Raw genomic sequence first — 25,716 nt, 5'->3', positions numbered from 1 at the left:
GTTTGAATCACAGCATTTGTCGCTGGCAATACATCGCCGCTGTTTACCACAGGGACCCACTTATATTAACCAATCTGATAAAAGAGACGCACTGGCAGCCTTTCTATCTCTGAGGCTCCCAGTAGCCATAAAAGAGCTTTTGTTGACTCACATTTTGAACGGGTGTTATTTGGAAGACTTGGCTTTCATAGCAATAGGAGGTTACAGGCTTTATAGCCTTCTTACATCAGCAGCGTAGACCTTACACCTCCTTTGATACACTGCAGTGATGTTATTGCTTGATAATTGTTTTGTAGCAAGGAGAGAGAAGACGCAGAGTTCAAGGTTTCATGAGGAAGATCGGGGAAGAAACAGAAATGAGTCTCTTTGAGAGGCAGAAGCTCTTAATAATTTCTCTGTTATAGATGTGTATTGGTTTTATGTCAACAACAATCTTGCTGGCTGAAAGGGTTTGGTGTAAATGAGTGTCTGCTGACGATCTTTTCAAACATGAAATCGGCCCGACCAGCATGAAATACTGGAGAGCACTTGAACAGCGAGTTTTTGAATGAACTTCAACAACAAATGTACCCGCTGTGTGCTTCGCCTAACATTCTTCTGTGCGAATACTCTTTTAGTGGAGAATAGTGTATTGTGTTTTTCTAGTGACCCTGGCCTCCTCCAGAGCTGTGCTACAGGAAAAACGTCTGACCTTTACTCGCTCAGCGATGGCAAGAGGCCAAATTCATGCCACTGCCTGGTATTTTTTTTATGTCATTCTCCACAATATGAAATATCCATTTGCATGCACGGAGCTGTACCACACATGAAAAAAGCATGCACACAAAGTTGAATCTTTCGATTTTCCAGAGCTCTATCACATGGAGAGGGAGAGAGTTTGGCTTTGTCTGATAGTCTTTTTCTCCTCTGCACATTCGAATCTGACTCTCATCTGTATTCCATCATCAATCCAACCTCATCGATTAACCCCACAGTGTAGAGCAGATCTTTTGCTGGGTTTAAAGGAGTCAGCTGTCAGGGGAAATTTCATGCCCATTGCCTTTTTCCATTAGGGAGAAACAGGAGAATCTACCTGCTTGGGGGCATGCAGCTAAAAGTTGTGGACCATGAATCCTATAGGTTCTTTTAAAGCTCACATTATGAATCAGAAAGCGTGTGAGGTCATACAGCTCACAAGAGACAGATAGAAAGCAATGCAAAAGTTATATATGCAACCCATCTGCAACTCCTTGCGATGGCAGGTGTGCAGTTGTTTAAAGGATTGTGAGGATGTTAGCCATTCATTCAGCGGAAACAAATATGATTAGCAACAGAAAGTGTGAAATGTGGGAGATGGGCAGGATTAGAGTGAGTGACTAAGGCAAGAAATGGATTTGTGATCTACTTACCTCCAGGGTAAGTGTGTTAGAATCTGACACTGAATTTCTATTCATGCTGGGTCGACTGAGCTGGGGGAATCTGAGCCAGGGCTCTGATTGGTTGGTGATACGCCTGTCATCTTGCATCACTACCAGCCTCATAGCAGCCCCCTGCTTTCTTACAGAGAGTTAGAAAAGAAGATCGATACCACAGTCACTGTCTGCTCCAGGAAGATGGAGCCAGAAAACGCCCAAATAGCATAGCTTAACATAAAGACTGGAAATAGAGAAACATGGCTTGTCTGGCTCTGTCCAACAGAAACAAAATCCACCTACCAGCACCTCTATGGGGCCCCTGGAGATACTGTATATGGGGAGATCATTTAGATGTAAACCACAGCCTACTTATACAGTGTATATTTTATTATATGCAGTAACTTACCGACCGCTAGGCAGCCATGGCTGTTTAAAGATTTGAGTCGTGGCTCTCACAGCATGAACAGAAAGTAATCTTATTTTAAATGTTTCTATTTGGTATTTTTCAATCCACAACGCCATAAAATTGACAAATTCTTCATACTAGTGTAATGACTGAGAAATGTGTCTACATTCACTCAACTCCATAGTTGCAGAAAATCTTACCGATGCACTGTTAGTGTCTACTGTACAGCATCTGTGTAGGGTTTAAGATGTTGTAACGGCTGATTGGGGCACATTTTCTAAGTGAGTCAGAAGAGCAGGAGAGACTGAGGCTCAGCAGGGACTTAAGCCAGAGTGCCGGGCAGGAAACAGATGGCATTGGTGGAGGGAGCGGGGGCGGGCGGTGCACAGATAGACGCAGTGCCTGGCCAGAGGATATTACAGCAAGCATGGACACACTCATCCTCTGTCCCCTGCCTCCCAGGGGATTAATAAGCCCATCATGGCTGCTGCCCATATGTTGAGCCACAGAAGGGATGTGACACTGGGGGGTTGACAGTGTGACTGGTTTGCCATTTTGTCTTATAATGTTTCACTTTGACTCTGTAATGTTTGGGGAGCGTGTTATTGTTGCAGATGTTACGATCCAGTCAGCCTCACTTTGTCTTAGTAATGGAGGGCAGAGGACGAAAGTCAGACAAAGGTGAGTTTTTTTAGTTATTTATACACCAGTGGAGCCAAACAGGTGGCCAAGCTTATGACTGGCATAAAACAAAGGAGGAGCGCCCTACTATCTGGTGTATTCCTCTAACCTGGCCTCCATAGAAGGACATTTTACCCGCCACCTTTACTGAAATGGCTTTCTAACAAAGGCTGTAGCTGCTGCTGTGTCAATATCGACTTTGTCTGGAGCTGTATTGGTGTTGGTGACATTTCTTGTATTCTCACATCACCCCCAGTGCGGCCGAGGGCTCTGTCTAACCTTTGAGGCGCCAAGTGGTGGCCCACTGGAAGGGCAGCAGCCAGCTCCCCTGACCTTTTTGAGTGCTTTTACAGCACCCACCCCACCATCAACACGCCCCAACCCTCTCTCCAGCCAACTCTCAGTCTGCTGGCTCCTCTAGACCCCGGTGTCTGGTGCTGACAAGCTGGATCTGCTGCTGTCCTCGGCTCCCCAGAGAGCTGGCTGGCCTTTACAGCCTGTCTCTAGGTATTGGCTTGCAGACAAGGATGGCATAAGAGAGCAGGCAGTGAACATAGATAGTTTTCCTGCAGATAGGCTAGTGTCTGTTGGGCTATGTTCCATATTTTTTTTGCTCTGTAAGTATGTAAGATGAGTGACTAACAAAAATCTTCCCAAACGTATGAAAAAACAAGTTTCTTCCTTGTCACAGCCACCTTTAACCAGCCATAAATAAAATGTAATGTACTGAGGATCATCTTTTGGTCATTCATTACATGAGATTTAATTTTCTGTATGAATCTGTGTTCGTATCCTCGTAGTGTAAAAAGTGTTAAATGTGCACGTGTGTTGCTCCGGGCTTTGGTTATTCAGTTGAAATGTCAAAGTAGGCTTAGATGAAGGTGACCTCTAGTCACAGCTATCCCTGAGCGGAATGAAATGAAAATCCAGCTATAATAATAATAATAATGCAGCGTGCTACATGAATTTCCTCAAAAAGCCCATTTTCTAACCCCACCCACTTTACATCCATAAAAAGGTGGTCTTAATGTTATTCAAATCACTTCCTTGGAGTAAAATTTAGCTCATTCTAGGATAGATATTCTCTTTCACTGTCCCTTAGTGGTTCCTTTCCCTCACTGATCAGCTCAGTTCATGCACAGAAGGGATCCACATTCCACAACTGCCTCACTTCCCAAACTGTGTATGAATATACAAACTGTTGTTTGTACAGAGGCTGGGGATTATAGCAGGATGCCTCCTTTGAAAGGTGCCTTAATCCTGCTCCCAGCCTGCAGATTAGAAGGCCCTGCTTTTTGAAGATTTTACTCACTTTCAGCTCCTTCCCCCGGCATGTAAACACATTTCAACACTGATTAGCCAAGGAACATTGCTTAGGACCCCCGAAAGATACAGCCCACATTAGATATCAAAGGCCTTACTGCATTCATATATGTATGCGTGTGTCGTCTCTCAGGGCAGTGTGGTGGAGCCCATGTTAATGCTGGAATATCTGCCGCTTCATAGCCCACTAGCATGTAGTCCGTTCTGACAGATGGCCTGAAGAGATGTGAAATCTGAGCAGGCCGAGAGAGGTGGGATGTCTGTCGGGGCATTATGGTTTGTCTCCTGTTATCTCCCTTTTGCCACGACCTGGGTGCTTCACGCATGGCCGCTGATACGGGAGCGCCGCAGATTGAGATGTAAAAGCACCGAGAGGGATAGGAGCAACCCGGCGGAGGAGGGAGGAGTGACCGATCTCACCTTGACAGATTGAGGGAAACTGCTAAAATATATTTTTTTCTCTCTCTTCAGCTGCAGGGTTGTCGGGTGTGCCTCCCGCCAGCTGATGACAGATGGTCATCATCACTGTCCACAACATATCTGTCAGTGCACCCTTGTCTCCACCTCCTTCTTCTAGTTTTTTGTCGCTTTGATCTTTTTTTTTCTTACAATGTGGAGATGCGCTCAAGGTCACAGAAGATCAGAGATGATAGGAGTGACCTTTTTATTGCCTCAGTCTTCCATCAATCAATCAGCCAACCGGTTCCTCTTTCTCTCCTGTTTGACAGTCTCTCCCAGTCTTTCTGTTGCTCGGCCTTCTACAGCTTCTGCTTTCAGTCAGTCAATATCTCTGCCAGATTAATTTTGTCCTCAGCTCTGCCTGCCGTCAGTGGCTATCTGGTCTGTTTTCGTCTGCAAAAGCAGGCTCAATTTTAAGCTTTGCATTTTTCAGTGGAAGCCATTACTGAGAAATCCTGTCTAAACAGGGCTTTTCGCAGGTTGACCTTGATTCAGTGGGTGCCATCCGTCCTCTAGCGTTAGTTAATCACTGTGTGTCTCCTTGCTATGAAGAGAATGCTTCCCTGACAGGCAGTGAACCTGTCAGTGATTGTGGGAGAAAAGAAGACACCAACTGAGGCCCCATAAAAGATTGGGAAAAATGACAAAACCTTCCCAAATCACTCTCCTGCGGTGCAGCTTTAGCCAGCGTTCCTGATCTGTCAGCAGTCTCTGGTGCCGTCCTGGTGGACGCCATCCAGCCCCCGTCTTTACACATACAGAGTAGAATGTGTACACACTATGGCTGCAGAGAAAGAAGAAGGCGCAGTGCACAGTACTGTCTCTCTGCTGTGAATGGACTGAGAGAGCAGAAGGTGTATTTGTGTTTGTGTGGGTCTTATCTTGGTGAGGAGAATAGCAGTGTGTGACAGGCGACACAGTGTACTACCTCTGCAAAGCATCCCTCTGTGACACTTGTTCTCCTTCATATCTGTGTCTGGTCTATTATTGTCATGGAAGCAGCGGCAGGGCCTGAGTCTATATCACCAGCCGACATCTCTAATTGGAGCACGCATGCAAATTATACCCGTGTTTATTCTTATAGATGATTACATCCAGAAGCAGCCAGCCGTGAAATAGAAACCTTTACGCTTCAAGCTCAAGCTGGCCATCTCAGTGGACAGGTTTACTACAAGCATTTGATCAATGCACAGGCATATTCTTTCTACTACCTAAAAATACAAAAAAAGAAATAGCACAAGCACTAGTCAGGCATTTTACCATCGTCATCAAACAACCACACTCAAATAAATTACAGTTGCAGCTACATTTAAATGGTCACCTCATGATTTGAAGAGGCGCACAGTCTTTAATGGACTGACATTTTGCCCTGAGTGTTTTTTTCCCTTTTAAGATAGAAAGAAGCCTCCTCCGCAGTGTGCTCGTTTAATAAAACCACTACTGTCCAAATTAATTTGAAATGGAATGTCGGGGTTGCCTTGGAGACACGCTGAGGCAGAAGACAGCCATTGTAACTCACCTGGGCTGTCACAGCAAGGGCCACCTCTGCGTTTTAAGAAACGAAACAGTTTCTTTTCATCGTGGGATGAAGAGGGTGAATAATATAGTGAAATCATTTGGATTTGTCACCGCCGTTGATTTGTCAAGGCCTACGTGGATTTACAGCCCCTGCTGTATATTACAGCAGGACACGGAGGGTTACACACCCAGTCAAAAAACACAACGGGACATCGCTGGTAATTAATTGAAGGCCCTGTGTTTTCTCAATCCGGGACGGGATCCTACACCAAACACAAAACACATCAGCAACGATCAGTTTTGGTTATTTCATATTAGAGATTTTTCTTACTGGTTCGAAGTGGGCGGGTCTCTCTGAGAAAAGTCATCGCATAATTCCTGTGCACCAATCATAATCTGCTGACAGATGGTGGGTTATTAGTCACTTTCAGTTAGGGCTGCGCCTAACGAATATTGTCATTACTGATTAATCTGCCTATTATTTTCTCAATGAGTTGCTTAATTGTTGGGTCTGTGGTGATGTCATCAAATGTCTTGTTTTGTTCAACCAACAAAGAGAATACCTTTACTAAACTGTAAGACGAGGAAAAGCAGCAAAATGGAGCTGTTAAATACTTGTAATTTTTGCTTCAAAAAGTTCTTTCAAATGATTAATCATTTATCATAATACTTGTTGATCATTTTTCTGTGGTTCAGCAGTTATTGTTGCAGCTCTATTGTCCTACAGAGTCTTGATGAGGCAGATTAGCTGAGAAATGATTACTGTTTTTTTGAGTGCTCATTGAGTCGTGAATACTTTAGAGAAATAGTTTTTGAATTAATAGAATTAAGTTTTTGGCTTTACAGGTCATAATTTTGTAAAACATGCATACATTTACAATCTAAACCTGTATAGAATGCATTTGAAAATGGTCAGAATGATAAATCTGAAGTTGTGTGGTCATGGCTAAAAGTTGCAAACACATATAGTTCTTGAGCAAAGTAAACTAATTAAGTTGGGCTACACTTCAGTGTGCTGATTAGGGAGGTGTACCTAATGAATCATGTAGCTCTCGTTCTAATTAACTTATTGTTGCAGGGTCCTTTCTCATTGCAATACTCTAGCTTACTTTCTCAGGCCTTTTTGCTAAAAAAAAAAAACAATTAAGAGAAAATGCAAGTTCAGCTTGTAAAATACAAGCATCAGTCCTATACTTCTACAGTAGCTTGCTGATGTTCCAGATGTCTCAGTGTTGTTGCAGTCTTACATTGGCTTGCTTAGCATCTTCCTGTATGTAGCTGTCCCCTCCTTGTAGTTTGTCTCACTGTTATCCAATTAACTAGCTGTCGAGGCAGTCACTGGTTTATTTTAAAAGCCATTGTTTAAACTGCTTCGCTCCAATTCCAACATTACAGCAAAGAGCAATACGTTTTGTTCTCCGAAGGTGTCTCATTGGAAAAGTATGTTCTTACTCTCACTGTGATTCACTCTTTTCTCAAAAACTTTTCTTCTTCCATCGTTTCAGATCTTTGTCTTGTTTAGCACGCACTATTCTTCCCTATTATCCTCTCTTTTCTTTATATGGAGCAGCCTGGTGCACCGTTGTAATACAGTATGTCATGCTTGTTTAACTTTGTATCTATAGCCGGTTGGCCTCCTTTTCTTTTTAATCTCCCTCTTTTCCTTTTTTGTGTGAAACTGTTCTTACATGAAAATTGGGGTGCGAGATAACTGCAGCTGATTTGCGTGCAGGCTCATATCTTGAGAGCCCTTGGCTGAGCCCCTAACCCTGGCTCTGGTGTGTTTCTTCTTGTTGGCCTTGAGGAAAGCTTCTTTTTTTTTTAAAGCTCCTTCCAAAAGCCAACTTGAGTACCTTAAAATGTTGGAAAAGAAAATTCATTATTTCATTGCCAAAGCAACCAGTGCACAGAATTTAACTTCTAACTATTAGAAAAATTACACTGTATAAACAGCATAATTATAGCTATTATTATAACTTCTAATATGAGTGCAGTGATAAATTATGGAGATGTTGTCATCAGATATTGTCTACGCCTTTAATCACTCCTCTATTAAATCAAGTCAGCGCTGTATTCTGTTATTCAAACCACCTGATTGTCTGATTTTCATTTTTGTATCATTCGTATGGTCATTCATCTTTTAAGATGTTGGCAATAGTTGTAGCCAGGGAAGCAATGTGTCAACTCCTTTACAGACTGTCTATTGATAAATGGAATGTACTTGCCCTTGTCTAACCTAAAATCCACCACCGATTTTTCTTTCTTCTACCTCACACTACTTTAAGCCCTAGCTGGGGAGCACTGTTCATACTGGAGGGCTTATTGATGTCCGTTATAAGCCCTTTGAGAACAGTACCATATGTGAATTTAACAACTTAACACACAAAAATCTACCATTGTCATGATTCCAGGTTTCGTTCTGATCATTGACAAACTTTGGACATTATGCACTGAGCTTATTCGAAATGTTGCAGATCAGGCTCAGACATGCATATAAAGCAGCACTCTGTCCTAATCAAATTTCAGCTCTTATTTGCCACGACTGGTTTTGACCACGTTGAATACATCAGCCCGGAAATGTCTGGACAGAATTGCTGGATGGTCCTACGTGGTAATGCGTGTCCTTGTTTCAGATCCAACAATGCACTAGAAAACACAAAAATGGATTTACTGGATATTATAAAAGCTCGTAAACATGTAGGAGGGCCACCTAATTAGTCGGTGTGGGAGGTAGTTATACATATGCACATGGCACACAAGGCTGTAGCTATAAATAAGAATGTATCGTCTCAGTCAACATGACAGCTTTCATAAAGACTGCATTGTTGGCTATGCTCCATTTGGATTCATCTGCTGTACTCCAGCAGCAGATGCAAGTATTACATTCTTACTAGTCTGCTAGGAAGCAGGGCTGTGGATGTGTCTGCTGCAACTGGAAGCAAGAAGTAAGAGGCAGAGACCCGGATCTGACTGATTCATTTCCTTTAAAATCTTTAGAAATGACTGGATATGAGTTTATCCTCAGCTTGTGTGCCTCAGACTTAGAGCGGCTTTATCACTGCCCAAGATCCAACAGGCATGTTATTAGCATGCTAGCGATGTGGTTCTGGATTTTAAAAATGTTGGTCCAGTTACTTAATTTGCAAATGCAAGCATGCAAACACATTTTACTTTTGTTAACTTTATACCTACTAAACATCAGCAAGTTAGCATTGACATTGTGCGCACGTTAGCAGGCTGATGTTAGCATTTAGCTCAAAGCACAGCCACACAGACCACAGCTGTAGACTTTTGTTTTCTATGAAGGCAGTAATTCTGATACTCGGGAAAGAAAATAAGTCAGTTGGAAAAATTTTAATAACTCTGTTTATCATATTAAGACATTTGTTTTATTATTAATGAATGTTAAGTTCTCAAATGAGCGGCAAATCTTCTCATTTCATTTTAATAGGGGCTTTACCACTTGAAACTGAATGATATGTTAGTGGCTTTAATAATGAAGGAAACAAAATCTGTCGTATTACAGGAAGTGGAAATCTGGCTGCTACTTGAACATTTTCCCACGTCAGTAAATTTGCTATAATTGCAGGTCATATTCACCACAGTTTATAAAGTCTCTGTTTACGTGGTCTGGTACTTTCTCAGTGATATACAGTACATTTTGACACAGCGTAAAGCTGCCATGATTTTGGTGCAAAGTAGTAAATCCAAAATAGACATTATACAACGTAAAATGGCTTTGAGAGTCAATAAACCAGCTTGGAGTGTCCTTTTACACTCCAGCTGTTATAATTTTAGATTCAGAAGTGCTCTTTGAAGCAACAGAGAAGCAAAACCAACAAACACAGCTGGGTTTCTTGTGCCCTTTTTCTTTGCTTCTCTTCTGTGGGGGATTTGTTTTCTGTCATACCGCACTTTATCATCAAGGTTGTACAGTGTCTTAAACCCTTCATGCCACATGTGTAATTATATTGACCACTATAAAAGTACAACTGCTAAGACGGGAATGGTTAAAAATAAAAAGCAAACAGAGAAAGACATTTAGCTGATCATAACTATATTATTCTACTAAATAAAATTTGTATTCAAGCTGAAATGAATGAAATGATCACCAAACTGCTCATTTTGCACTGATAAATGAGAAATGTCATGAATCGTTTTCTTTCACTTGTCATTAATCAGTCAGAAACATTTGGGTGGGAACATTTGAAAAAAAAAATAAATGGGTGTGAGCTGGTAGGGAAGAAATAACAAAATCATTTGGTTCATTCGCCTGGAGCTAAGTAACAGAGAGCCTGAGTCCCCAGTGTAATTAACCAGGGGTTTGAGCAGCCTGCGTGATTTTTGTTATGCATAAAGTTGTGTGAGAGCAGTGGAGGGCTGCTGGCTGCTGGTGATTACAGTCCTGGAAAGGTGTAGGCAGCAAACCTGCATTTAGAATCAGCCCTTTTGCTGCTCTGAGCAAAACAATACCTCTGTAAACTCCTGACAAGTTTTAGTCCTGTGGGAAATGAAAAGGGGCATTGTCTGATAGTTTCGGAGATTTTGCAGTTGTTGTTGTTGTTGTTTTTGCGGTGATTGGTAGAAGGTGGTTGTTATGTGGGATGAAAGCGGGTTCAGTTGGCAGAGGTGAGGGTGCTTTTATGCAGGAGTCTCAGTGGGATGTACCCGCAGTCCAGGGGTGATTGCAGTCAGGGAATGAACGTCTGCTGGTAACTGACAGGCATCACTTTGTATCAGGAAGCTGATCACTCTGCGCTCCAGAGTGCTGTGTCAATTAAAGAGCAGCAGCAGGCAGGTGGAAAAGAGGACAGCCTCATTTCTGGGCTGCAGCAGTCTGGAGATTGGTTTGAGATTGCTTCAGGCGCTGACTCTATTCAGCCAACTCTCTCTTTGACCGACTCAGTCACCCATACAGCAGGCAGGTGGATAAGAGAAAGATTTCATCCATATCAACACCACGTCTTTGGTTGTCTTCAAAGCACACAGTATTAAAACATGATTAAATAGGTAGAGTACTGTGGAATATTGTGAGAATTCTTCACTGCAGTTTTAAATAACAGGAATCTGACTTATAAAGCCCACCTGTGATGAAAATGAATGAAAACACTGACCACTCCTCACTGACACTTTGAGGAAGAGTCTCTGCTACTTTTAAGCCGACCTATACCCAGAGCACTCTGGTTCTGCTAACTTTTTAAATTCGATTTTTCTTTGAAGCTGACTGTGGAATATATGTTGTAAGTTGCAAGTGCTCCAGCATCCTTGCCTCTTTGAGAAACCTATTTTGAAACGTTCCCGTTCTGTCTGAGCCAGAAGTTGCGGTTAGTTTAGATCATCATCATTCGTGGTCATTTCGATATGCAATATTTATGGATGAATAATTGCAGCTGGCATAAAGTTTAACTGTTGGGGAATAATAGTTCTGAAATTGGAAAAGATATTAAATTAAAATAATGATGTTAAGATATCAGTTGAATTTGTGAGAGCACATCAGCCACTGATTCTAGCCTAGCATGCCTGCCGGACGTTTGATAAATTCTATAATGGATGGTCGGTTTGGATGAAGAGTGCATGGGGCAGGCTAATCTCCAGATGGCTCGCTGACATTCCCAGCATGAGAAAGTGACAGGGAGGGAAAGTGGGCACAGTTGTGGAAATTGCTCTTATCTCTACCTTTGAATAAAAGGTGATTTGTTGCTTAAATTCCACTGTTCAATTTCTGCTGCCCTCTAAGTAAGACAAGTCACATGGAGAAGTTTGACTGACGTTTAGCAAACATCATTTTCTCTCTGGGATTAACTTGCACTTTAGAAAGAAAGAGGGTAATTTATTGCCTCAGACTCCAAACTGAGACTGGAAAGAGGTTTTCAACAACAGTAATTTGTTGCAGCTGGATTTTCAGTTGACTCTCAGAGCACACTGTAGCTGTATCAGAAAAAGTGCTTTGTTGGCTAAAAGAACATTGAGGCTTATAGCGGTGGAACAAAGGCCAAAGGAGTTGATGAAATCTGAAATGCAACTTAAGATGTATCTGCTGAGTAAGCAAGGACATGTGAATCCATTCAAAAGCTCAACATGGACTATACTGAAATTAAATCTCAAAGAAAAGCATGACCTTTTCCTTTTTGTTTTGTAACTTATGTAAGTTTTGTTTTTAATGAGCTCTGCTCACTTCTATGTAAATTGTACTGCAGAGACAGAGGGGTTATTCTAACTGAAGGGGCTCTGTGGCAGCTTTAGAGAAGGATGAGTTTGAAAGGCTATAAAGAAATCACATAAGGCTCTGGTAGAGCAAGCACATTTAGATAGGCAGGTGTCATGCATTGAGTACACCACATCTGTGGGCATGCTGCTTTGTGGTGATGTTATTGGCAATATCACATTACTTAGTAACGTATTACAGTAATGTGATTACTTGTTTCATTGAGAAGTAGTGAAATGGGCTTACAATTTGATATTTAGTAATTACATTACAGTTACCTATTTCTAGCAACACTCAGTTACTTCATCAGTTGATATCAGTTTGGTAGTTCTGCAAGCCTCTACCATAAGAGGAGAAATGCGACTCCCAGTACATTTACATTTACTCATTTGGCAGACGCTTTTATCCAAAGCGACTTACATTTGCAACATACAAGCATCAACAGATCTATAGCTGACAATACATACTAGTAAGAGCAGCAATAAATACTAGTAAGAGCTCATAGCACATATCGCGTCACTGGGGTAAATACCTTGGGAATGAAGTAAGAGTTAAAAAAGTGCAATCAATACAAGATAATTGTAGGGGATAGAAGAAGAAGAGCACAGGAAGTGCATATTAGAGGTTAGGAGTTAGAGGTGTTGTAAGAGGAAGTGTTCTCGGAAGAGATGAGTTTTCAAGAGCTTCTTGAAGTTAGAGAGGGACGCCCCTGCTCTGATGGTGTGTGGTAGCTCGTTCCACCATCGCGGTGTCACAGATGAGAATAGCCGGGACTGGGATTGCTTTGTGTGAAGGGATGGCAGAGCCAGGCGGCGTTCGCTAGAGTAGCATAGTGTCCGAGAAGGAACATAAACTTGTATTATGGAGTTTAGGTAGATGGCTGCAGACCCAGTAGTCACTCTGTATGCAAGCATTAGTGACTTGAATTTGATTCTGGAGGCCACGGGTAGCCAGTGGAGGTCACACAGTAATGGAGTGATATGAGTCCTTTTGGGCAGTAACAGTAACTCCAAAGTCATCATGTTCATATGTTTTGTGTTCTTAGCTGACTTGCTAATGTTAGCCCCTGCTTTTAAGAATCAGGGTTTTTTTGGGCCAAATCTGGACCAGCTATTAATCATGTACCACAAACTTCCCATTAATAAGCCTCATTTTCTGAAATAAACCTGGCATGTGGTCATCCAAATTAGAGTTTGCAAAGTGACTTTTTGTGCCTATAATAGTAAATACTACAATTAATTTTAAGGAGGAATATAGTTTTTAAAATAAAACTGTTATATTGCACATTTAGGATCACCCTTCTGTCATGCAGAAGAGACCTGAAGATAATTAAAGATGATCTTTATTTGCCTTGCTCTTGAATTCCACCCAGTGCTTGCACAGAGAAAGATGTGTTGTGTTATGTAGTGTACCGACAGGCAGGGAATGACTCAGGCACACAGACCTGAGCCCATCTCTCCCCTGCCAGTGACCCCACTAATCGCATCAGAAGCAGTCCTATGCTAATCATTTCTCCCCTGAGACACTGCACATGGCCATACCGTGCGGAGTTCATGAGTTTGAGCAGTGTGAATGGAGTTATGCCCTGAGCCAGCTGGAGCGGATGTAAACCTGCTGAAGAGTCGAGGAGAGATTTACAAAAGTTTGACCCCCGAGGAGCAGAGCAGGGCAAACTGTTCAAAGCCCTGTTCTGAGGTGGAGCACGTTATTCCTCCGGATTGTCAACCCCCAGCTGAACTGTGTGCCAAGTTTAGCCCAGATAGACAGCATCTCTGTCTTCCTCTGAGGTGACTCGCAGTATTCTCTCTGTTGAAAATGGGACATGGGTGGTTTATTTCTGTCACACTCTGTCTCTGAGGTTGCCAAGGATGTTTCTCCACCAAAGGCCAAATTGTTTCAGCCACCTTCTCGCCTCACTCTGTATCTCTCGCATGCCTCTTATTAGTTAAAAGTATGTTGATATATACTTGGATCATCCTACTTAGTTCCAAAGTATGCATGAAGTGGCTCTTACTAGCAGCTCTACACATGAAAGTGTAGTTTTTGCAGAGGTGTTTGCAATTGAAATTGATATTAATAATGGAATTCTTTAGCATCAGGGCATCAGCCTTGTTCCAGCAGCTATTCACACCACTGCTTCAGCCGTCTCTTTTTTCCTGAAGTGTGGAGTAGGAATCTCTCTCAACTACAATTGTAACTGCACTCTAAATATTGCATATCGAAACTATTCACACTCAGGCCTAACCCCGTGTCTCTTTAACAAAGTCAGCTGAATGGTGGGCTGTGCCTGGGCATGAAGTTACCAAATTGGAGCAGCTGTTTCAAATAAGGCCACAGTGTATGATTATTCCTTCCTTTCCTTCTTTTCCTATTACAATTCATCAAACCTCTACGGCTCATTTTAGTATGCACCTTCCATCCAACTACGATTAAAAAAAAAAACAGAGAGAGAAAAAAAAAGTTGATGCTGCTTGTTTCCCGGCACCCAACAGCAATCTAACGTGCCTGGAATGAAGACAGCTGACCTTGGGAGAGCTAAACACATCCTCTGGGTGCCAAAGTGCTAAAAACAAAACACAAGCTTATAGCCAAGAAGCAGATTATTTTGGAGGAAAGGTGTGATGAAAAGCGGGAGAGTCAGGAGACAGGGGGAGTGAACGCTGTTGGTGAGAAATGACGTAACCAGGTCCTTTACTCAAAATATTTCTCTTTTTCACAGGGGGATTGTTTTGTTTTTTTTTGCCACCCAGGATGCTTTTTCAGCTTCTCTCTGCCAGTCTCAGTCAAGGTCAGGCCCCCTGTTACTGCCACCCTGCAATCATGGTTGAGGTGCAGCCACTGCTGAGCGAGATCCAATCATTGGAGCCTTTGTGCACAACACAGAGTGACCCAACGTGCTATGAGAGGGGGCTGAAGGGTTACAGAGGGAGAGAAAGTCAGCTTTTAGAGAGTAAAGTAGCTCCAAGGAGACCTCTCCTCTTTTTTTGTCACTTTAGCAGGTGAAATGGAATCTACTTAAACAAGCACAAATGAAATTGGAGCGTACTGTTGTCTCTGTGTGACAGAGATTTTGATTAGGCATCAAAATAAGAGGCACAAGATATGAGATGGAACAAAACTTCCTGCAATGAAACTGGATTGTTGCAGTGGTCATCAGTGATACAGCAGTACTCCTGCTCCTGAGACATTCCTAACGTCTTTATTGATGTTATGTAAATGTTAGATGATATACAAATTAATGTCAAAAACATCTAATTTCCCTGCATATGGTCAAGTGCAGACTGCAGTCACCCACAACCTGAAATAGCCAATATTCATTTCAAACTGCAACAAGATATATTGCAGAATATTAAAAGCATGTACAGAACCTGTTGACTCTCTCTTATAGTAATACATACAGGGCTGTATCTACAGTATTTACATTAACAGGACTAAATGTACAGATGGCCATACATATGTTCTGGACTGAAAACAACCTGCTGCGTAGATTCGTCGTGTAAAAAAACTGCAATATGTGCATATCTTCAGATGCCGAAAACATACTGCGTGAAGAACAAGATCCTCATTTTCTACCAGCTCTGATGGAACTGCTGAAGAATGAACACTCTTAAATCGCTAAAGTCTTTCCACATCTATACAACTGACCGTGATAGATTGTAATGCTAAATCATCAAATTTTTATTTTAACTTTTATTTCCTCCAATTTGGGAGCTCCTTTTTGTTAATGACATATTTAGATTTTTAAAAAACTCTACTATAATCACACTGTGGCTCAAGTAGAGGCAATCCCCTCTCTAATGTCTCATTAGCCGAATGCAACATTAGATTCCTAATGAGACTGCGATTTTGTCACTGTGTGGCCACGGCGAATGTTATCCTTGTTAATTGCGCTTTAAGTGCGCAATCCATCTACTGGATGTATCAGATGAGGTAGCCCTGCATGGGCACCCAGCTGCCTTGTCATTGAGAGATCATGATGCTTGCGTGGAAATTACAGCAAGCCGTCAACATTCAACGCGGACCTGCGCCTCACATCCACTATGATTTGGCATGGTTTTGCGTTATGGGCTTGTTTTGTTGTATAAGGTGTGATGTCTGCTGAAGACGGACTGCAGTGCCGACACAGCAGAGGCCTTTACAGCAGCAGCATCCAATCAAGCAAACAGCACAGGAAACCACAGGGCAAAGGTTAACAACCGACCACCGGAACCATCTTTTTCACTCGATAGAGAGAAGGCATGAGCTAATGGCTCTTCTATCTGTAGCGGCAATCGGTGTCATTGCTCCAAAATAGAATATTGAATGTTGAAGTGCAAATTATCTCTTTGTGATATGAAATAAGTGATGGGGACACGCATCAGGGTAAATACCTTCACTTAGCATAATGACTAATTACAAACAGCCTTTGTTTGGATGTGACAGCCTTATACGCCCTCGCAATAGTAGCAGAATAGGTTGGTGCCACCATTAATACAGTAGCTCCAGATAACCTTCAGTCCCTGTAGAGGGCTCGCACACAATTAATTGTGTGCTCTGCTGCCTTATCAGCTCGCTGACAAGCCTCGCTTTCTGCTCAGATTTTTTTTTTCATTGCACAATTAAATGATTTAGTTGTCTTAACTTGAAAGAGAACAGCTTTTATTTGCCCCCCCCCCCCCCCCCCCTCCCCTTGGGAACAAAAGGAATGACTGTGGAATGATGCATTAGTATAATGAGATGGCTCGATATTTGCAGCATGGTTTAACACAGACTGGCGCTTGGCCCGCAGCTTTTGACTCCCACATCTGGCTTTGTGGAGAATTTCATTTGAGATGGGAGGGTCTTTTCCCCGCAGATTTTCAGATGATATCTTCATCTTATTTAAGCTCATTACTGCTGAATTTCAAACAGCTTATGTTCGGTCAGGTGCGTACGGTGAAAAATGTGGGGTTTGTTACCAGTGGCCAAGACATGATGTCCAGCACAAATGAGATTAGCAATGGTCCTCCCCTCTGGCCGAAAGTTATAGACCTGAGCAGTCAAGCTCAGGCTTTCACAGCCACCCTGGCCTAATTAAAACAAAGACAGGAAGACAGGAAGCAGGCAGAGCAACCCAGTGTTTCTGTTCTGACATTTCTGCTCAGTTAATAGAAAACAGGGTCATTTTAGTTGACTTCCTTCCTGTCAGAGGTCCTTTATGTCGCTCCTGTCTACCTGAATGTCATTTCAGTTTAGGACAAGGTCGATCTTTTCTCCTGGGAATCTGCTACTTGTTATTTTGTGAGGAGCGTGTGCAGATGAGAGATCGCTGTCATGGAATATCAAGCGCTGATTTACTGTATAAAAGATTCAGCGACGATGCCTCCTGCTGTCCTGCCACCTGTTCTGTCAGCCGAGAGCCGTGCCGCTACGCACAGAGCCACGGCTCGTTTACCAGCGCGCAGCACTTCAAAAACAAGCACATCCCTATTAACTAGTCAAAGACCTCCAGGACCAGCTCCAGTTGAGAGAACCGCAGGTCTACATGGTACGAGCTGCTCGCGCACTCACAACGGATAGATGATATACCTCGGGATGAGATGCGACTGTAGCTCGGGAGGTTTGTCTGTGTTGTCCTGCCACCGCTCCTCCATGTGTGACAGTGATGAAGTGCCTCAGCTGGGCTTTTTTGGCTCCTCAGTGAAAAATGAAGCCATTATTGTTGCCGAGGGAGAGCACTGGTGCTGGGCAGCCGAGGCTTGTGGGCACGTGAAGGCCTTCCTCTCTGCCTGCATGTTCTACACTGACCTTAACAGCACCATCCATCTTAATTAGGGACCAGTCCATGCAGCAATTGTTCCAGGCAACTTTTTATTCAGCAAAATGACAGCCTCATCGTTTCATCAGTAAACTAGGCAGAAACAGAAAGGTCGAGCAAGTCAAAACCAAAGTAAGCATTCAGTGTTAATACAATAAAATCAAGTTACATTACATGAAGACAAATCAAACCATCCCACATTCTTCTCTGTCACCTGCTTTGTTGCTGCAGACTCTCCCAGTCACTGTATCCTTAAGCTGCTTAGTGTCACCTGTGTGTATGCTATATGACCTTGGTTTACAGCTTCAATTTGGTCCAGCAGATAAAAGCGCTTTAAAGAGGAACGCTCACTCTCTCCCGTCTAACCTGCCTCTAGGCACTGCTGTTGACTCATGGAGGAGAAGTGGCTGCCAGCGCTGTCGCTGGCAATGCATGTCTACGTGTACTCAAGGTCCGAAGCGTCTGTATGTGTGTGTGTGTGTGTGTGTGTGTGCGCGCGCGTGTGTGTACAGTATGTTGATGTGTGTGAATGTCTGCAAAGTGTGCTGCTCAGTTCAGGTACAAACGCTGCAGCCTGTCCAGAAGTATTAACATCTCAGCTCACCTTTCAGTGTGTATTGTCAAGTCTCTGAGTATTTGTGGCTTACTGTCCATCCAAATACTTGTAATAGAGACACTATTTAGGTATGCATCAGCTAGCAGCTTTGTGGTTGTCAAACAGGGGTTTAGGGAGCATTACGAGGCCTTGAGGGGGCTCTAAATGATTTTCATGAAGAATATCCTAATTTTATATGATATTTTCCTATATGCCATGTGTATCGGAATTGTTCACTCTCACCCCATTAACATGGCATAGAATTCTAATAAATTGACAATAACCAAAACCAGCCCAAATTAGGGTTCTTCTAGATGTTAAATCATTAACATGAAGTGAGACAGACTGCTAAACTCCACTGGACTACCTAGTGTTCAGCTGACAAGTTCTCTCCATAATCCGTGTCTCCACAGAGTTCAGTGACCATGTACGATGCAGCGAGGGTGCCATCTCCTAAGGATGGTGCAAACGGGATGGTCCTGCCCGTGGTCCCCGGAGCAGGAACAGCTACAGCTGCGGGATCAGCAGGGCCGACGCCAACTGCAGCCCTGCAAGCTAAAACCGAGGAGGGACAGCCGGGTACTGAGGAGGAAGAGGAGGAGGAGCCCACAGCAGAGCCCGTCCTGGTGAAAAAGCCACACAGAGAGATTCTGGACCACGAGAGAAAGAGGAGGGTGGAGCTGAAATGTATGGAGCTCCAGGAAATGATGGAGGAGCAGGGGTAAGTAGATGGGTCAACCATTTAGCATACAGTGGGCCTCATGCAAGAAACCCTTGTACAATATGTACTTAAAGCAGCGATAATCAACATTTAAATAATAACAAGGGGTCGCTTATAGTGATGAACCCACAGAGAATTATCACCTGAATCTGCAGTTCCCATCAGCTTTAGGAGCTTGCCCGGCGAACAACTTTTAGTTTACTCTCACTGCAGTTGTTTCCAGTGAACCACTGTACACCACCTGCCCAGAACAGACAGGCACAGTTAGTGACTGAACATAGTGGAGCAAATAGCAGTTAAGTAGCCAGATATTTTGCAAACCAAAAACAGAACTAATTAAGTAAATATCGGACTTACATTCTCCAGGTTGACAGAAACAAGACTACAAATAAATGCTAATGTTGCTCTGAAACTGCTGTATTAACTAGTTTGCCATATCAACTTAAAATCTGATGATGTTAACTTGTTTTTGCTGCCTCCAATTGGCCCAAAAAAATATGTTACTGCTGGTTTAAGTGACATTAAAGAGTGATTTAAGAGACCTTGTGGCACTGACCAATTTTCTAGTGCATAGAACAGACTCTACACAGCCTGCGTAGCTGAAGCAGCATGTTAGCAGTACACCCTCAGCAGCTTAACTTGAAATAAATTGGAGTTTAAATATGATACCAACATCAACTACAATAAAGACCACCATATCATCCTCATCATCATGATGATTTGCCTGTTTACTGGGAGGCTCAACTTGTTATGTTCATTTTTGCCATATTTACCATACCGTTCAGAAGTAGTAGCAAGCTCTCTCACTCCGACAGCTGTCTCAGGTTCTTTATTCAGGTCCGTGTCCAGCGCAAATTCCTCCATTGCATCGACACTGTAAGATCACCAGCTGTACAATATTTTCTTGTCCATGTCCGTGACTGTCACGTCCCCTTGACTGCCTCCCATCTAAGTCACTTTTTTAGCATCTAACATCATGTCAAACCATTTCTTTATTATTTTTGTTACAGTACGGCAGCTATATTAGTCCCCTAATACGACTACTGACACTGCTACATCTGATATATTTTCCTCTGCTGATTTCCGACAGTGGGGCTTGGAGTTCCGAAGTGTGAAATATATGTGAAATAGTGGAGCAGGTAGTCTTATATAGCAATTGATGGCCATCAACTATGCAATTATGATGAATTGCTCGACGGATCAAGTTGAGACGAGCAATTTACGACACGTTTGTGCAGTTTAAGTTCGAGTGTTTAATGAATCCCACTTGCAAACCTGAACACCCCCGCATTTCTATTTCAAGGCCAGAATTAAAACGACCTAGCGAGTGCCAAAGTCAAATTGTTTAACTCTCAAGTGAGGAGGCTTTTCAATAGATGCTTTCTACTGTCATAGATTTTCCAGTTAGATAACAGATACTAGATAGACCAGAGGGAAAGAGTAGCAAAGAAAAGAGTGCAGATTCCTCTCTTTATGTAAAGCTGCCCTGTTCACCTCCCCCACACTGAAAGCAGAAATGGTTGGGGAATCTGAACTCTTGCACGAGCAAGGGCCCCCAGACAGAGTTTTAGGAAAAGAATACACAAATGTTCTTGCAAAAAACCCAGAATGTATTTAGCACTAAAACTCAACAAGCGAGTAAACACTCCAGTTGCACTGGGTATTTCATGTCAAGTGACATTACCGTTTTTCAGTGAAACAGTAGTTGTTTATTTTTTCTTTACAATTCAGTTACTGAAAACATTCTACGTGTAGTAGAGCACTTGACATTGACAGGTATGTACCTGTAGGGCTGTTGAGTTCACAAGCTGCACCAAAACATTACATTCAAAATCTGTTACCTGCCAAAAGTCATTTACGTAGCAATATTGGGAAGAAATAAAAAAGCAAGCCCCTGCAAAGGAGTGTAGTAAAAATAAGGGGCTGTGGTGCAGCTGTGTTATGTTCATATGGCCATTTTAAGTAATTTTTTATTGTCATCTTTTTCATTCACTTTAAAAGCAGGCCATTCTTCTATGAGGCTTGTAAGATAATAATTTTCAAATTGAGCTAATTTCATTATGTTAAAGGATGCTCTGTTCATAAAGCTAACGGTTACCTTGGTTAAGTAACAGTTCAATATTAGGTGAAGGACTCTACAGGGACCGTTTTGGCAGAGACCTAGGTGCTTCCTGCTTGGCCAGATGCCTCATTTAACATAATTGGCAATGTTCACAATCAGCAACCTGGTGAAGGATCATGTCCTTGACACAGTTCTAGTGGCTCCTGCTTGCTGGTTGGGCACCTGTGGAGAAGCAGGGAGGTGGTGAAGAGCCTCACTGCCGTAAAAGGAAGAGGCTGGGGACTTTATGTGTGTCAGGGGATTTTACGCTGACCCCAGGCCAACAGTCGAAGTTAGTTGTGACAAGAACCACAATGTGCTGGGTACTGGGCCTTCAAAATTGTAAATTAAAAAAATGCAGATACATTTCTTGTTAAAAAATAAATTGAATTTATTATCTGATTTCAAGCTGAATAGAATTTGTTTGTGTGTGTGTGTAGCTTGGTAAACCAATATTGCACCATGTAGCTTTGTCATAAATTGCAGTAGATGCAATGCCAGACACACAAACACACACACACACACACACACACAAACGTAATTTCCAGGGTTCAAACATGGAGGTTCATACATCAGTGGCAGTCGTTTTTGCTGCACAAGCTTGTGTATGTTAAAGAGGCATCATTACTTATGCAGGATGTTGTTGCATATTTGCAGCCAACACTTGAACTTTGTATTGATGGCCTTCTCCTCAAGTCATGGTTATTAGTGAGGTTGCTATAGAGACAGTCGGCGAGGTGCACAGGCCAGCCCAGCCTAGTCTTAGCATGATATTTGTCCTCCAGCACAAAGTTAGGAATTGTAGTGGCTGCTATAGTGACCTAATCTACAATCTCGGGGCTTCTCTCAGGCTGATCTGCATACACATCCACACACAATGCTGCCTGAATAACCACAGCTCCAGACTAGCTGAGATTGTAATTAATGACAAGCTCTGTGATCCTGTGTCATACAGAGAAAATTCACTTTCCCACTGATACCTCGTGACATTTTATTCACATCACATTCGTCATTTATAGAAAGCTGGCTAATCCTTGATATATTACGGGAGGGTGATTTTATTGAATAAAGGGCAAGCTAATGAGTGAGGTTTTGGGGTTTTGGGGGGGTTGGGGGGTGTAATATGTGGTATCTGTGGTTGTTAAATTTCTCCAAAATAAAAAAGAAGGCCGCTGCTGATCGTACCATTTTAGAGGATAGAGATGAAATAAAGCCATGCTGTGGGGGTTTTCAGAAGGATTATACTTCCTATTTCTTCCACTCATTTTCCTACCCCTCCCTCCTTCCCTGAGCGGGACTGGGCTTGTCAGGCAGTGGGGGCTCATTAAGACTGCAGGGTAATGGCGGGAGCTATAACACATTGATGAAAGGGACCTGCTGGACTTCACCACACAAAATAGGAGGTGATGTACCGCCACCATCTGTCAAGGTGCACACATCTCCTGGCTTGGAGTAGACATAGTTGCTTCTGGTTTGAGAGTGATGTAAAAGAGTCATGATGTCTAGTGGAGCAGTGTAGTGGCAGGCAGCAGCTTGGCTAATGATGACAGAACACGAGGACACCCACGCTGACCAGCTCCACTCACTCATCGGACTGCATGGGCTCGGCTGGCAGACAGTCGCACTTGAAGGACGGCGACCACTCAGTTGAGCGTTAAAGCTCTGGGCGGACTCAAATCATCTTGTTAAGCTATAATAAAAGGAGAATCTCATTTGCCAACTTGGCTCAGCACACCTCCCCCTTGCCTCTCCAATTTCTAATGTTCCTCTTTAAATGAGAGAGTGTTGCATGTGTGCAGGATTAGGGGATAGAGCTGGGGATGAAACACAGGGATAGAGAGGGAGAGCAATGCCAGGCATTAGACACAGTTAAAATTATGGCTGGAGTCTGTTTTCATTTGTTGTGGATTTAATCCAGCTGGCTCAGTCTCTACGTCACCCCTCAGTCCCCGTCCAGACTGAGGCCTCGGTGAAGGATTAGGCCGGGGGGCGTGTTGGATGCCTGCGTCCTTCTCTAACTCTGCCAGATACTCCCCTCCCTTAACACACAGCCCCCCCAATTCCAGCCGTGCTCTTCTCCCGAGATAAGACCAAGATAAATAGTCTGCCATGAGTGATGGCCTCACCCTGGGAGCCAATTAGATGGGCTCAGCAATTAAAGGAGTCTGTTCATTTAGCTATCCAAGGCCTGGCAGCATCCCCCATTCTCTGGAGCACTGAGGGCTCCGCAGCTGCAGGGAACATTGCCCTTTTTGTATATTAGATGTGCTGGAGGTTGCATGCGTCAGACCTTTTGAGGCGTGATCTGTTAGAGTAGCTCTTTGAGAAGGTGGTACATAACTGAAGCAGCGTCAACACAACCCGAGCTCAGGGGCTGCTCTCCATGCAAGCGTCCAGATTCTATTTCACTGTTTTTCCACACTAATTGAGGCATAATGGTGGTGCATGATTTGAACTCCCGTTGTGTCTGAGCCTTTTTCCAGCCCTCTAATGAGCTCTCTTCACAGGGCCTTACTCACTCTAATCTGCAGGCTACGTGCAGCTCCCTTTAAGCAGATGAACCCTATATGTATCTGTGCAACGCATACACACACAGACACACTAACACACACAGGCTGGCAACAGAGAGGCAACCCGATGATGTTGTCCACCCATAACAAAGTGTGTGGGGCATTTCTTATACATGCATAAAACTGTCTGCGATTTTTCAACATGAGGCAGAAGATATTATCCTCCTGCTTCACAAAGCAGGAAAATTAGATGTGATTGTATGTATTGAAATATTTATATCTGTTAAGTAGGGAGGTGTAGCCTGGCACAAGCAAAAAAAAGACACAACATAACACACACATGCATAAATAGGTTATTTGGTGCGAGCTAAATTCCTGCATTTTGGCCACTACTTCTGTGGTATTCCTCTAATAACATCTGTAGTGACAGGAAATGCGAGTAACAAGGACCTTATTAAGGGAGTTGCTCTCAGAGCCTCTAAGGCCAGAGCAAATAACTATCTCTGCCCTGCTTTGCTCCGATGGAGGTATTGCTGTGAGCCTAAGCCTGTGCCCTATAAGACTGAAAATTGGAGACAAAGCATCTCAGGGAGAATGATGGGTCATTCTCCCTGAGATGCATTCATACATTTTCACCGGGGGGCTCCCAAACCAATATAATAGGTTCCGTGCTAGACAAAACAGCTTCAAACGCTCTTGTTACAGGAGGTCTTAGAGAAGATGAGCAATCAGAGAGAGTGGAAATGGCAGATTGTGCTGCTCCAAACATTGATCTGCTTACACTGTGGGGGAGGTGAACAGGGCAGCTTTATATATAGAGAGGAAGGTGCACTCTTTCTGTGCTACTCTTTCTGTCTGGTCTATCTAGTATCTGTTATCTAACCAAAAAATCTACAACAGTAGAGAGCATCTATTGAAAATCCTCTCCACTTGAGAGTTGAACTATTTCACTTTGGCACTCTGTAGGTTGTTTTAATTCTGCCCCTGAAATAGAAATGCGGAGGTGTTCAGGTTTGCCTTCCTGTGTTCCCAGTGCCATTCAATCTTACTAACTACACTGGCATCACTATGCCGCTGTACTCTTTGCAGCGAGATTGATGGCTGCCGAGTTTCATAGGTGTACAGCAGCACCTGGGGACGACTTGTGGAAAAAAAGGCTCTTCAGACGTCAAAGGCAGAGACACCACTGGCAGCCAGAAGGTGTACACACACACAAATACACACGCAAATGCCCCACATGCAGGCGCGGCCTCATCAAATCGATGACTATCAGCACAAGGATGGTCTCTGGGCCACAACTATTCATTTTCCAGGATCGCGAGTTAATGGGGGGAATCTGCGGGTGCTCGAAGCTGTCTAATTACTCCAATCAAGTTCTTTAATCGTGGTGATTTTTCATGGCTGGGGTGGCGGGGAGCCCCTCGCTCTGATCGATGTCCGCTGTCGCTCTCCGTCCAAATCACTGGGACATTGCATGGTGTAGGCTACGTGCTTCGGCTAAATGGCTTTCATTTGGCTGCATTTGGTTAACTCTGAACAGTCCCACCTCTCTCTCACACACACACACACGAAAATACACAAGTTTAACATTCATTTCCATTTGAATTCAGTGCTACTCAGCCTTGCTGAGAGTGACCACTTCAATCAGCCCCTCCTCTGTACTGTGTCAGCGCAGAACAGATGGTGTGTCAGGCAGAAAGCAGCTACCTTTACAGCTGCACAAAGTGCTAATTAAATGTGCAGAGGAGAGGTGTGTTGTTTCTGTGTGCTCAAACTAATAGCTTCTGACAAACATCCAATGTGGCAATTTACACAGATTGATTCAGAGCTCACTTAAATACAACTCAAAATTTTGGCGATAATGAAAGTCTCAAACTCTAAACAAGGACTCTTTATACGTCTTTTGTCCATAGATTTGTATCTCTTTAGGTGAACTTGCCCATGAGGTTCCTGCAGGCATTCAGGTGCTGTGGGGGATTCTCTTTGCCCATATTTCTTGTTGAAGCAGCATCACTGCTGGGCATACA

At 43.2% G+C, this 25,716-nt stretch overlaps 1 protein-coding gene across 1 annotated transcript in view; it reads left to right on the top strand.

Moving 5' to 3' along the window:
• The window catches only part of srrm3 (serine/arginine repetitive matrix 3), a 66,701-nt gene that overhangs the window by 11,425 nt on the left and 29,560 nt on the right, over positions 1-25,716 (top strand). The window contains 1 exon segment of the mRNA XM_038709723.1: positions 18,771-19,078. Coding sequence (XP_038565651.1) covers positions 18,783-19,078 — 296 coding nt within the window. The 5' untranslated portion in view covers positions 18,771-18,782.

Source organism: Micropterus salmoides, unplaced genomic scaffold (assembly GCF_014851395.1).
Source record: "Micropterus salmoides isolate LMB-PRFRI ecotype aquatic unplaced genomic scaffold, ASM1485139v1 Ms_hic_scaffold_9, whole genome shotgun sequence".
In the NCBI taxonomy this organism is placed as follows: Eukaryota; Metazoa; Chordata; class Actinopteri; order Centrarchiformes; family Centrarchidae; genus Micropterus; species Micropterus salmoides.
This window is presented reverse-complemented; position numbering and strand designations above follow the sequence as displayed.